The 12,236-nt window shown below is 48.6% G+C and overlaps 1 protein-coding gene across 5 annotated transcripts in view; it reads left to right on the top strand.

The window, feature by feature from the left end:
• The window catches only part of LOC137323481 (obscurin-like protein 1), a 270,089-nt gene that overhangs the window by 192,415 nt on the left and 65,438 nt on the right, over positions 1-12,236 (top strand). For 3 of the 5 annotated variants that reach the window (XM_067986986.1, XM_067986988.1, XM_067986985.1), the window contains 5 exons: positions 1,651-1,920; positions 2,972-3,241; positions 4,227-4,496; positions 5,485-5,754; positions 9,263-9,538. In XM_067986986.1, coding sequence (XP_067843087.1) covers positions 1,651-1,920; positions 2,972-3,241; positions 4,227-4,496; positions 5,485-5,754; positions 9,263-9,538 — 1,356 coding nt within the window. The remainder of the gene's footprint in view (positions 1-1,650; positions 1,921-2,971; positions 3,242-4,226; positions 4,497-5,484; positions 5,755-9,262; positions 9,539-12,236) is intronic. The other 2 variants (XM_067986989.1, XM_067986987.1) reach the window with 2 other exon arrangements.

Raw genomic sequence — 12,236 nt, 5'->3', positions numbered from 1 at the left:
GCTGCTTAAAACTTACCTCTTTGATCATGCTTTTGGTCACCTGTCCTAAGACCTGCTTACGTGGCTCGGTGTCAAATTTTGTTTGATAATCGCGCCTGTGAATCACCTTGGGACGTTTTACTACATTAAAGGCGCTATATAAATGCAAGTTGTTGTTGTGAGTTCAAACCCAACCATGGTGAGCTGTGAATTCAGTAAATCTTGTCATTTGTGGGCTGGCCAGATTGTTGATTCTGGAGTTAAAAGGGTTAAATTACGAGGACAGGTTGCATAGACTGGGCTTGTATTCCCTCAGGTATAGAAGATTAAGTAGTGATCTAATTGAGGTGTTTAAGATGATTAAAGGATTTGATAGAGTAGATAGAGAGAAACTATTTCCTCTGGTGGGGGGAGTCCAGAACAAGGGGGCAGAACCTTAAAATTAGAGCCAGGCCGTTCAGGGGTGATGTCAGGAAGCACTTCTTCACACAAAGGGGAGTGGAAATCTGGAACTCTCTTCCCCCAAAAAGCTGTTGGGGCTGGGGGTCAATTGAAAATTTCAAAACTAGATTGGTAGATTTTTGTTGGGTGAGGGGATTAAGGGTTAGGGAACCAAGGCGGGTAGATGGAGTTAAGATACAGATCAACCATGATCTAAGTGAATGGTGGAACAGGCTCGAGGGGCTGAATGGCCTCCTCTTGTTCCTATATTGTAAAAACCAACTGGTTCAGTAATGCTCTTCAGGGGAAGGGAGCCTGCCGCCCTTACCCGGTCTGCCTTATACGTGACTCCAGTCCCACAGCAGCCTGGTTGATTCAGGACAACTAGGGATGGTCAATAAATACTGCTTTGCTGGTGGTGACCCACATCCTGAGGACAAATAAATAAGGATGGGGTGGAAGTGGAGCAGAGCGAGAGGTTCACGATGGAGATGGACCGAGAACCCAGGAGGCTGACCAGCCACTTAAAGTTAGCCTTTAATTGACCACAGGAAGTCTGTATTTGCAGCCATTAGACCTGTGACCTTAAAGGAAGGGGTCAGCGGAATAATTCATTGTGTGTTACACACTATAACGCCCCTGTCCCTCTAAATACCGTGTCACCAACTTACCTCGAGCAGTGTGACAGGATCACTATTACTGTGAACAAACCATAGTGACAATACTGAGAGGAGGGATTGGTCAGGTCGCTTTGTGTAAGGATATTGGAAATGAGTCATAAACATTTCCTCTGTTCAGTATTTCTAACAAAATTATATATTTATATATATTTATCTCTTTTTATCAGTCTGTTTCTTTTTCTCTATATCTTTTGTTATCTCTCCCTGCTCTCATTCTTTCTGTCTCTATTTTCTCTCTCTATCTTTTGCTATCTCTGTCTCTCTTTTTCTGTTTCATTTTCTCTCTCTTCCTCTCCTCGCTCATTCTATCTCTCTTCCTCTCCCTCTCCTCTTTGTATTGCTCTCTCTCTACCTCTCCTCTCTCTATCTATCTCTCTTCCTTTCTATCTCTCTCTCTCTCTCTCCACATCTCTCACTTCCTCTCCCTTTCTCTCACATTCTCTGTCTGCCTCTCTATCACACTCCCTCGCTCTCTTTTTCCCTCCCTCCCTCTTTCTCTCTCTGTATTTCTCTCTTTCTCTCTTTCTATCTCTCACTGTGTTGGTTCCAGTCCCTCCGGTGAAGATCGTCAACACTTCTCCTACGACGCTGAGCGTCCTGACCGGTGCCGAGGTTGTCCTCTTGTGCGAGCTCTCCCGGCCCGAGGCGGAGGTCAGATGGTACAAGGACGGGGTGGAGGTGGAGCCGAGTGAGAGGGTCATGATGGAGGTGGACGGAGGGCGAAGGAGGCTGACCGTCCCTTCGGCTACGATGGAGGACCGAGGGACGTACGTGTGCGACGCAGTTGACGACTCGACCGAGTTTGAAGTGTGCGTCTCCGGTGAGTACCGCGGTAGACCGCGCGCGAACACAGCCATTTACATCGTTCCCTTGGGGAGGGGAGGGAGTCCCACCAATCTCCTTCAGAGTTACCGCAGGAGACGAGGAGAAACTCCGCAGAATTACAGGGCCCTGTTGTCACACACCAGGCGTCACACTTTGTTACAGATGCAAAACGGTCTTGAAAACGAAAAAGCCAGTCATTTCCTGCTGGTTTCTCTGACCTGGGGGAGCAGCCAATTAGTATTTAATTGGCCTCAGGATGTCTGCATTTGCAGCTATTAGACCTGTGACCGCAGGGGCCGTGGAATTATATTGTGCGTTATACTCTATAACCCTCCTGTCCCTCTAAACACCGTGTCACCAACTTACCTCGAGCAGTGAGACAGGATCACTATTACTGTAAACAACACTATGGGCAATGATTGGTCGGGTCACTCTGTGTAAGGACATTGCAAGTGGATCACGAGGATTTCCTCTTTTTAGTGTCTCTAACAAAATTATATTCCCCTTTATCTTCTCCCCTGTAATTGTGACTCTATCCTCTCTCTCTTTCACTCGCTCTCATTCTCTGCATCACTTCCTCTCTCTCTACCTCGCACATATACATCTTTATATCTATCTGTTTCTTTTCCCCTCCATCTTTTGCAATTTCTCTCTCTCTTTCTCTGTTTCACTTTCTCTCTCCCTTTCTCTGTCTATCTCTCACTGTCTCTATCTCATCCTCTGCCTCTCCTCTTTCTCTTCAACTGTCTGTCTATCTGTCTGTTTGTCTGTCTGTCTATCAATCTGTCTCTTTCCCTCTCCCTCTTCCTCCCCTCTTTCTCTCTTTCTGTCTCTCTGTCTCTATTTCCCTTTCTCTCTTTCTATCTCTCTGCCACTATCTCTTGCTCTGCTTCTCCTCCTTGTTTTCATCTATCTATCTGTCTGTCTGTTTGTCTGTCTATCTGATTGTCTGCCTGTCTATCTATCTATCTTCCTCTCCCTCTCCCTTTTTGTCTCGTTCTCTCTCTCTCTTTCTCTCTTTCTATCTCTCACTGTGTTGGTTCCAGACCCTCCGGTGAAGATCGTCAACACTTCTCCTACGACGCTGAGCGTCCTGACCGGCGCCGAGGTTGTCCTCTTGTGCGAGCTCTCCCGGCCCGAGGCGGAGGTCAGATGGTACAAGGACGGGCTGGAGGTGGAGCGGAGCGAGAGGGTCACGATGGAGGTGGACGGAGAGCGAAGGAGGCTGACCGTCCGCTCGGCCACGATGGAGGACCGAGGGACGTACGTGTGCGACGCAGTCGACGACTCGACCGGGTTTGAAGTGAGCGTCTCCGGTGAGTACCGCGGTAGACCGCGCGCGAGCTTGATATTTCCCCTCCCCCTGCCCAGGGTCGCTGACCTCACACTGCAGAGGTCACACTGTAGAGGTCACACACCAGACACCATGACCCTGAAATTCACTCCGGACGTAGACCAGTGGAACCCCCAGAGAGACGGTGTAAACGGCCTTTTTCAGCCATCTACACCCTTCCCTCGGGCGGGGGGTGAGGAGGGGAGGGAGTCCCACCAATCTCCTTCGGAGTTACCGCAGGAGACGGGGAGAAACTCCGCAGAATTACAGGGCCGAGTTGTCACACACCAGGCGTCACACTTTGTTACAGATGCAAAACGGTGTTGAAAATGAGAAAGCCAGTCATTTCCTGCTGGTTTATATTCCCCCTTTATCTTCTCCCCTGTAATTGTAACTCTCTTCTCTCTCTCTTTCACTGTCTCATTCTCTGCACCACTTTCTCTCTCACTCTCTCACATATATATGATCTTTATTTCTCGGTATCTTTCTCTGTTTCTTTCTTTCTGTATCTTTTGCTATTTCTCTCTGTCTCTCTCTTTTTCTCTGTTTCATTCTCTCCCTTTCTCTCTTCCTCCATCTCTCTTTCTATCTCTCTAACTCTCCATCTCTATCTCTCTCTGTCTCTCTATCTCTGTCACTTGCTCCCTCCCTCTTTACCTTTTTTTCTCTCTCCCTTTTGCAATTTCTTTCTGTTTCTCTCTCTTTCTCTCTCCCTTTCTGCTTCTCTTTCTTTCTCTGTTCCATTTTCTCTCTCCCTTTCTCTATCTCTGTCGCTATCTCTTGCTCTGCCTCTCCATTCATCTATCTATCTATCGTTCTATCGATCAATCTATCAATCTATCTATCATTCCAACTTTCTATCCATCTCTCTCTCTATCCATCTATCTATCTTCCTCTTACACTCCCTCTCCCTCTCTCTCTCTCTCTCTCTCTTTCTCTCTTTCTATCTCTCACTGTGTTGGTTCCAGTCCCTCCGGTGAAGATCGTCAACACTTCTCCTACGACGCTGAGCGTCCTGACCGGCGCCGAGGTTGTCCTCTTGTGCGAGCTCTCCCGGCCCGAGGCGGAGGTCAGATGGTACAAGGACGGGCTGGAGGTGGAGCGGAGCGAGAGGGTCACGATGGAGGTGGACGGAGGGCGAAGGAGGCTGACCGTCCGCTCGGCCACGATGGAGGACCGAGGGACGTACGTGTGCGACGCAGTCGACGACTCGACCGGGTTTGAAGTGAGCGTCTCCGGTGAGTACCGCGGTAGACCGCGCGCGAGCTTGATATTTCCCCTCCCCCTGCCCAGGGTCGCTGACCTCACACTGCAGAGGTCACACTGTAGAGGTCACACACCAGACACCATGACCCTGAAATTCACTCCGGACGTAGACCAGTGGAACCCCCAGAGAGACGGTGTAAACGGCCTTTTTCAGCCATCTACACCCTTCCCTCGGGCGGGGGGTGAGGAGGGGAGGGAGTCCCACCAATCTCCTTCGGAGTTACCGCAGGAGACGGGGAGAAACTCCGCAGAATTACAGGGCCGAGTTGTCACACACCAGGCGTCACACTTTGTTACAGATGCAAAACGGTGTTGAAAATGAGAAAGCCAGTCATTTCCTGCTGGTTTATATTCCCCCTTTATCTTCTCCCCTGTAATTGTAACTCTCTTCTCTCTCTCTTTCACTGTCTCATTCTCTGCACCACTTTCTCTCTCACTCTCTCACATATATATGATCTTTATTTCTCGGTATCTTTCTCTGTTTCTTTTTTTCTGTATCTTTTGCTATTTCTCTCTGTCTCTCTCTTTTTCTCTGTTTCATTCTCTCCCTTTCTCTCTTCCTCCATCTCTCTTTCTATCTCTCTAACTCTCCATCTCTATCTCTCTCTGTCTCTCTATCTCTGTCACTTGCTCCCTCCCTCTTTACCTTTTTTCTCTCTCCGTTTTGCAATTTCTTTCTGTTTCTCTCTCTTTCTCTCTCCCTTTCTGCTTCTCTTTCTTTCTCTGTTTCATTTTCTCTCTGCCTTTCTCTATCTCTGTCGCTATCTCTTGCTCTGCCTCTCCATTCATCTATCTATCTATCGTTCTATCGATCAATCTATCAATCTATCTATCATTCCAACTTTCTATCCATCTCTCTCTCTATCCATCTATCTATCTTCCTCTTACACTCCCTCTCCCTCTCTCTCTCTCTCTCTCTCTCTCTTTCTCTCTTTCTATCTCTCACTGTGTTGGTTCCAGTCCCTCCGGTGAAGATCGTCAACACTTCTCCTACGACGCTGAGCGTCCTGACCGGCGCCGAGGTTGTCCTCTTGTGCGAGCTCTCCCGGCCCGAGGCGGAGGTCAGATGGTACAAGGACGGGCTGGAGGTGGAGCGGAGCGAGAGGGTCACGATGGAGGTGGACGGAGGGCGAAGGAGGCTGACCGTCCGCTCGGCCACGATGGAGGACCGAGGGACGTACATGTGCGACGCAGTCGACGACTCGACCGGGTTTGAAGTGAGCGTCTCCGGTGAGTACTGCGGTAGACCGCGCGCGAACTTGATATTTCCCCTCCGCCTGCCCAGGGTCGCTGAGGTCAATTCTAGCCCCCACCAATACACCAGCTGAGTTCAGCTGACTCATCTGAGTGGCTTTGTTTGAGATTCAGTTGCCAGAAAGAGCAACAGGGAGAGAAGGAATGACAGACAGACAGGAAAGAGCAACAATTGGAATACAACCGGACAGGAATGGGCAGTGATGGAGAAAAGGAGGAGAAAAAAAAGGAAGAATTTGTATTTATTTAGTGCCTTTCACAACCTCAGGACGTCCCAAACTGCTTTGCAACCAATGAAGTACTTTTTGAAGTATAGTTACTGTTGTAATGTAGGAAACACAGAAGCCAATTTGCGCACATCAAGATCCCACAAACAAAAATGTGATAATGACCAGATTTAGTGATGTTGATTGAGGGATAAATATTGACCCAGGACACCGGGGAGAACTCCCCCTGCTCTTCTTCGAAATAGTGTCACGGGATCTTTTAGGTCCACCTCAGAGGGCAGATGGGGGGGACCTTGGTTTAACGTCTCATCCGAAAGACGGCACCTCCGACAGTGCAGCACTCCCTCCGTACTGGCACTGGGAGTGTCGGCCTGGGATTTTGTGCTCAAGTCTCTGGAGTGGGACTTGAACCCACAACCTTCTGACTCGGAGGCTGCCATGATAATGAAGGATCCGCTCCCTGTCCCTGCCAACTTCGGTAGGGTCAGCAGCAGAGGTGCCAGGCAGATGCCTCTCGCCACTTATGCCAGGATGCCCGCCCCGGTGGATGTTTGGCCCCCAATATTCCTCCATGTTTGGTCGAAGGATTTTCTTTCTTCTTGAGAACGTTGCCCTGTTTTTTCCTCTCCTCAACTTGTCAACTTGTCCTGGGTTATGATGCCACTCGCGACCCTCCTCTGGCATCTCACCCAAATGCCCGTTATTCATGCACAGCCCTCGATAGCGAGCGGTGCCCGGCTATTCCGCTGTGTGGGGCATCGCGGCTGGCCCGAACCTATCCCCGCGTGCAGTCCGCACAAGCGCCATTTCGAGCCGGAGTCTCGGGACTAATATGACAGGTTCCTCCTCTATGGGTTAGTACGGTCAACACTGGGACAGGGAGAGAGTGGGGAGACCTCTGCTCATATGTCTCCTCCCTAACCCAGGGTGCTGAGGCCAATAGAGTCCCACTTGGCCCCGTTGAAATCATCTAACTCAGGACCGACTGGGGAATCGAACCCAGGACCCCCTGTTCGAGTAATGGCGAAGGAAATCGGGGATGCGCAAGAGGCTAGAATTGGAGGAGTGCAGAGATCTCGGAGAGTTGTAGGGCTGGAGGAGGTTACAGAGATAACCATTTAGCAACCAGACTGACTGCAATTCTTGTGTAGCTTGTGCAATGCATCGCCAAAACCGCCTACTTCCACCTCTGTAATATCGCCCATCTCTGCCCTGCCTCAACCCATCTGCTGCTGAAACCCTCATCCATGCCTTTGTTACCTCCAGACTCGACTATTGCAATGTTCTCCTGACCAGCCTCCCATCTTCCACCTTCCATAAAGTTGAGCTCATCGAAAACTCTGCTGCCCGTATCCTAACTCGCACCAAGTCCCGTTCACCCATCACCCTCCCTGTGCTCGCTGACCTATGTTGGCTCCGGGTCGGGCAGTGCCTTAAATTTAAAATCCTTCTGTTCAAATCCCTCCATGGCCTCGGCCCCTCCCTATCTCTGTAACCTCCTCCAGCCCCCTACAACCCTCCGCGATCTCTGCGCTCCTCCAACTCTGGCCTCTTGCGCATCCCCGACTTCCTTCGCCCCACCATTGGCGGCCGTGCCTTCAGCATCCTGAGCCCTAAGCTCCGGAATTCCCTCCCTAAACCTCTCCGCCTCTCCGCCTCTCTCTCCTCCTTTAAGACGCTCCTTAAAACCTACCTCTTTGACCACCTCTCTTATTGGTCAATAATTAATCGGTGGTAGGAAAGATAATGGAATCCTTACTCAAAGATGTAATAAACATCTCGAAACCGAAAATATAATAAAGAATAGTCAGCACGGATTTCAGAAGGGAAGATCATGTTTGACCAACCTTATTGAATTCTTTGAAGAAGTAACAGAAAGTGTAGAGAAGGGTAATGTAGTAGATGTAATATATTTGGATTTTCAAAAGGCCTTCAATAAGATACCACATTGTAGACTCATGACTAAGGTCAGAGCATGTGGAGTCAGGGGACAAGTAGCAGAATGGATAGCAAGCTGGCTACAAAACAGAAAACAGAGAGTAGGGGTTAAAGGTAGTTACTCAGACTGGCAAAAGGTGGGAAGTGGTGTTCCACAAGGATCTGTGCTGGGACCACTGTTGTTCACCATTTACACAAAAGATTTGGAATCGGGAATCGGAAGTACAATTTCAAAATTTGTGGATGACACCAAATTGGGGGGTGTAGTTAATACTGAGGAGGAATGTGACAAAACACAGGAAGACATTAATAAACTTGCAGAATGGGTGGGTATTTGGCAAATGAATTTCAATATAGATAAGTGTGAGGTGGTACATTTTGGTAGGAAGAATAAGGAGGCCACAAACTGCTTGGAAAATAAGAGTCTAAATGGGATAGAGGAGCAAAGGGATCTGGGGGTACAGATACACAAATCACTAAAAGTAATGATGCAGCTTAATAAGGCCATAAAAAAAGCAAACCAAGCACTGGGGTTCATTTCTAGAGAGATAGAATTGAAAAGCAGAGAAGTTATGTTAAACTTGTATCGAACCTTGGTTAGACCACACTTGGAGTATGGTGAACAGTTCTGGTCTCCATATTATAGAAAGGATATAGAGGCACTGGAGAAGGTGCAAAAAAAGATTTACTGGGATGATACCAGAAATGAGAGGTTTATACCTATCAGGAAAAATTGAACAGGCCGGGGCCCTTTTTTCTAGAAAAGAGAAGGCTGAGGGGAGACCTGATAGAGGTCTTTAAGATTATGAAAGGGTTCGATAGGGTAGACGTAGAGAAAACATTTCCACTTGTTGGGAGACCAGAACTAGGGGCCATAAATATAAGATAGTCACTAATAAATCCAATAGGGAATTCAGGAGAAACTTCTTTACCCAGAGAGTGGTGAGAATGTGGAACTCGCTCCCACAAGGACTAGTTGAGGCGAATAACAGAGATACATTTAAGGGGAAGCTGGATAAACACATGAGGGAGAAAGGAATAGGGTGAGATGAAATAGGGAGGGAGGAGGCTCGTGTGGAGCATAAACACCGGCATGGACCAGTTTGGTCGAACGGCCTGTTTCTGTGCTGTAAATTCTATGTAAAGTTTTTGATCACCTGTCCTAATATCTCTTTCTGTGGTTCAGTATCAATTTTTGTCTTGTTTCCGCTCCTGTGAAGCACCTTGTGACATTTTCACAATGTTAAAGGTGCTACATAAATGCAAGTTGTTGTTCTTGAGTTCCAAATAAACCAACGGTCCCACGGTTCTATCTGCAGAACCTCCGGTTAACATCATCCAACGGGCACAAGGACCAGTGGAGCACAAGTACATCACCTCCGAGGACATTGTGCTCGAGTGCGAGCTGTCTCGGGCGAATGGCGTTGCCAAATGGTATAAGGACGGGGAAAAGGTGGTCGAGAATGAGCGGACGTCCATTGGGAAGGAGGGAGCCCTCCGGTCGCTGCGGGTACTGGACGCTCAGATGGCAGACTCGGGAGAGTACCTCTGCGACGTCCAGAATGACCACGTCGTATTCAGGGTCCGCGTGGAAGGTAACGGATCGCGAGCTCAGTCCGGTCTCTGAAACATCTCACCGGTGATTCGCCCCATTGTTGGGAGGTGACGGGTAGGGCCTCTGAGATCCTCCCTGCTGGCTGAGATCATAAATACGTTGCCCGCTGTGGCTTTGAGTTACACAGGCCACACAGTAAGTCCATGGATCAGTACTTGTCAGTGAGGGGACAGGTGAAACTTGCCGATCACATACCCGCTCCATCACCAAGACCGCCTACTTCTACCCACATAACATCATCCATCTCCGCCCCTGCCTCAGCTCATCTGCTGCTGAAACCCTCATCCATGCCTTTGTTACCTCCAGACTTGACTATTCCAATGCTCTCCTGGCCGGTCTCCCATCTTCCACCCTCTGTAAACTTGAGCTCATCCAAGGCTATGCTGTCCGTATCCTAACTCGCACCAAGTCCCCTTCACCCATCACCCCCCCTGTGCTCGCTGACCTACATCGGCTCCCAGTCCGGGAACTCCTCGATTTTAAAATTCTCATCTTTGTTTTCAAATCCCTCCATGGCCTCGCCCCTCCCGATCTCTGAAACCTCCTCCAGCCTTACCACCAGGCTGTGAAGAGAAGTAAGGGAGGAAATAGCAGAGGCTCTGACTGTCATTTTTCAATCCTCTCTGGCTACAGGCGTGGTGCCGGAGGATTGGAGGACTGCTAACATTGTACCGTTACTTAAAAAGAGAGAAACGGATACACCAAGTAATTATAGGCCAGTCAGTCTAACCTCGGGGGTGGGCAAATTAGTGGAAAAAATTCTGAGGGACAGTATTAATCATCATTTAGAAAGGCACGGATTAATCAAGGACAGTCAGCATGGATTTGTTAAGGGAAGTTCGTGTCTGACTAACTTGATTGAATTTTTTGAGGCGGTAACAAGGAGGGTCGATGAGAGTAACGCGTTTGATGTAGTGTACATAGATTTTAGCAAGGCTTTTGACAAGGTCCCACATGGCAGACTGATCAGAAAAGTAAAAGCCCATGGCATCCAAGGGAATGTGGCAAGTTGGATCCAGAATTGGCTCAGTGGCAGGAAGCAAAGGGTAATGGTCAACAGGCGTTTTTACGACTGGAAGGCTGTTTCCAGTGGGGTTCCACAGGGTTCAGTACTAGGTCCCTTGCTTTTTGTGGTATATATTAATGATTTAGACTTAAATGAAGGGGGCATGATTAAGAAGTTTGATACAAAAATTGGCCGTGTGGTTGATAGTGAGGAGGAAAACTGTAGACTGCAGGAAGATATCAGTGGACTGGTCAGGTGGGCAGAAAAGTGGCAAATGGAATTCAATAGGGGGCATAATCTTAGAATAAGGGGCTGCTCTTTCAAAACTGAGATGAGGAGAAACTTCTTCACTCAGAGGGTGGTAGGTCTGTGGAATTTGCTGCCCCAGGAAGCTGTGGAAGCTACATCATTAGATAAATTTAAAACAGAAATAGACAGTTTCCTAGAAGTAAAGGGAATTAGGGGTTATGGGGAGCGGGCAGGAAATTGGACATGAAGCTGAGTTCGGATCGGTCAATGCCCTGTGGGTGGCGGAGAGGGCCCAGGGGCTATGTGGCCGGGTCCTGCTCCGACTTCTTGTGTTCTTTAGATTTGTGGTTGGGATCAGATCAGCCATGATCTTATTGAATGGCGGAGCAGGCTCGAGGGGCCGATTGGCCTACTCCTGCTCCAATTTCTTATGTTCTTATGTTCTTATGTTCAATCCGGAGAAGTGTGAGGTAATGCATTTGGGGAGGGCAAACAAGGCAAGGGAATACACAATAAATGGGAGGATACTGAGAGGTGTAGAGGAAGAGAGGGACCTTGGAGTGCATGTCCACAGATCCCTGAAGGTAGCAGGACAGGTAGATAAGGTGGTTAAGAAGGCATATGGAATGCTTTCCTTTATTAGCCGGGGCACAGAAAAAAGAGCAGGGAGGTTATGCTGGAACTGTATAAAACATTGGTTAGGCCACAGCTTGAGTACTGTGTACAGTTCTGGTCACCACATTACAGGAAAGATGTGATTGCACTAGAGAGGGTACAGAGGAGATTTACGAGGATGTTGCCAGGGCTGGAGAATTTTAGCTGAGGAAAGATTGGATCGGCTGGGGTTGTTTTCTTTGGAACAGAGGAGGCTGAGGGGAGATTTAATTGAGGTGTATAAAATCATGACAGGACTAGATAGAGTGGATAGGGAGGACCTATTTCCCTTAGCGGAGAGGTCAAAGACCAGGGGGCATAGATTTAAAGTAATTGATAGAAGGAATAGAGAGGAGTTGAGGAGAAATTTTTTCACCCAGAAGGTGGTGGGAGCCTGGAACTCTCTGCCTGAGAGGGTGGGAGAGGCAGAAACCCTCAACTCATTTAAAAAGTACCTGGATGTGCACCTGAAGTGCCGTAACCTACAGGGCTACGGACCAAGTGCTGGAAAGTGGGATCAGGTTGGATAGCTCTTTTTCAGCCAGCACAGACAGGATAGGCCGAGTGGCCTCCTTCTGTGTCATAAATTTCTATGATTCTATGATTCTAACCCTCTGAGATCTCGGCGCTCCTCCAATTCTGGCCTCTTGCGCATCCCCGATTTTAATCACTCCGCCATTGGCGGCCGTGCCTTCAGCTGCATATGCCCTAAGCTCCGAAATTCCCACCCTAAACCTTTTTGGCTCTCTACCTCTCTGTCCTCACGATT

This window comes from Heptranchias perlo, chromosome 7 (genome assembly GCF_035084215.1).
Source record: "Heptranchias perlo isolate sHepPer1 chromosome 7, sHepPer1.hap1, whole genome shotgun sequence".
NCBI classification, from domain to species: domain Eukaryota; kingdom Metazoa; phylum Chordata; class Chondrichthyes; order Hexanchiformes; family Hexanchidae; genus Heptranchias; species Heptranchias perlo.
This window is presented reverse-complemented; position numbering and strand designations above follow the sequence as displayed.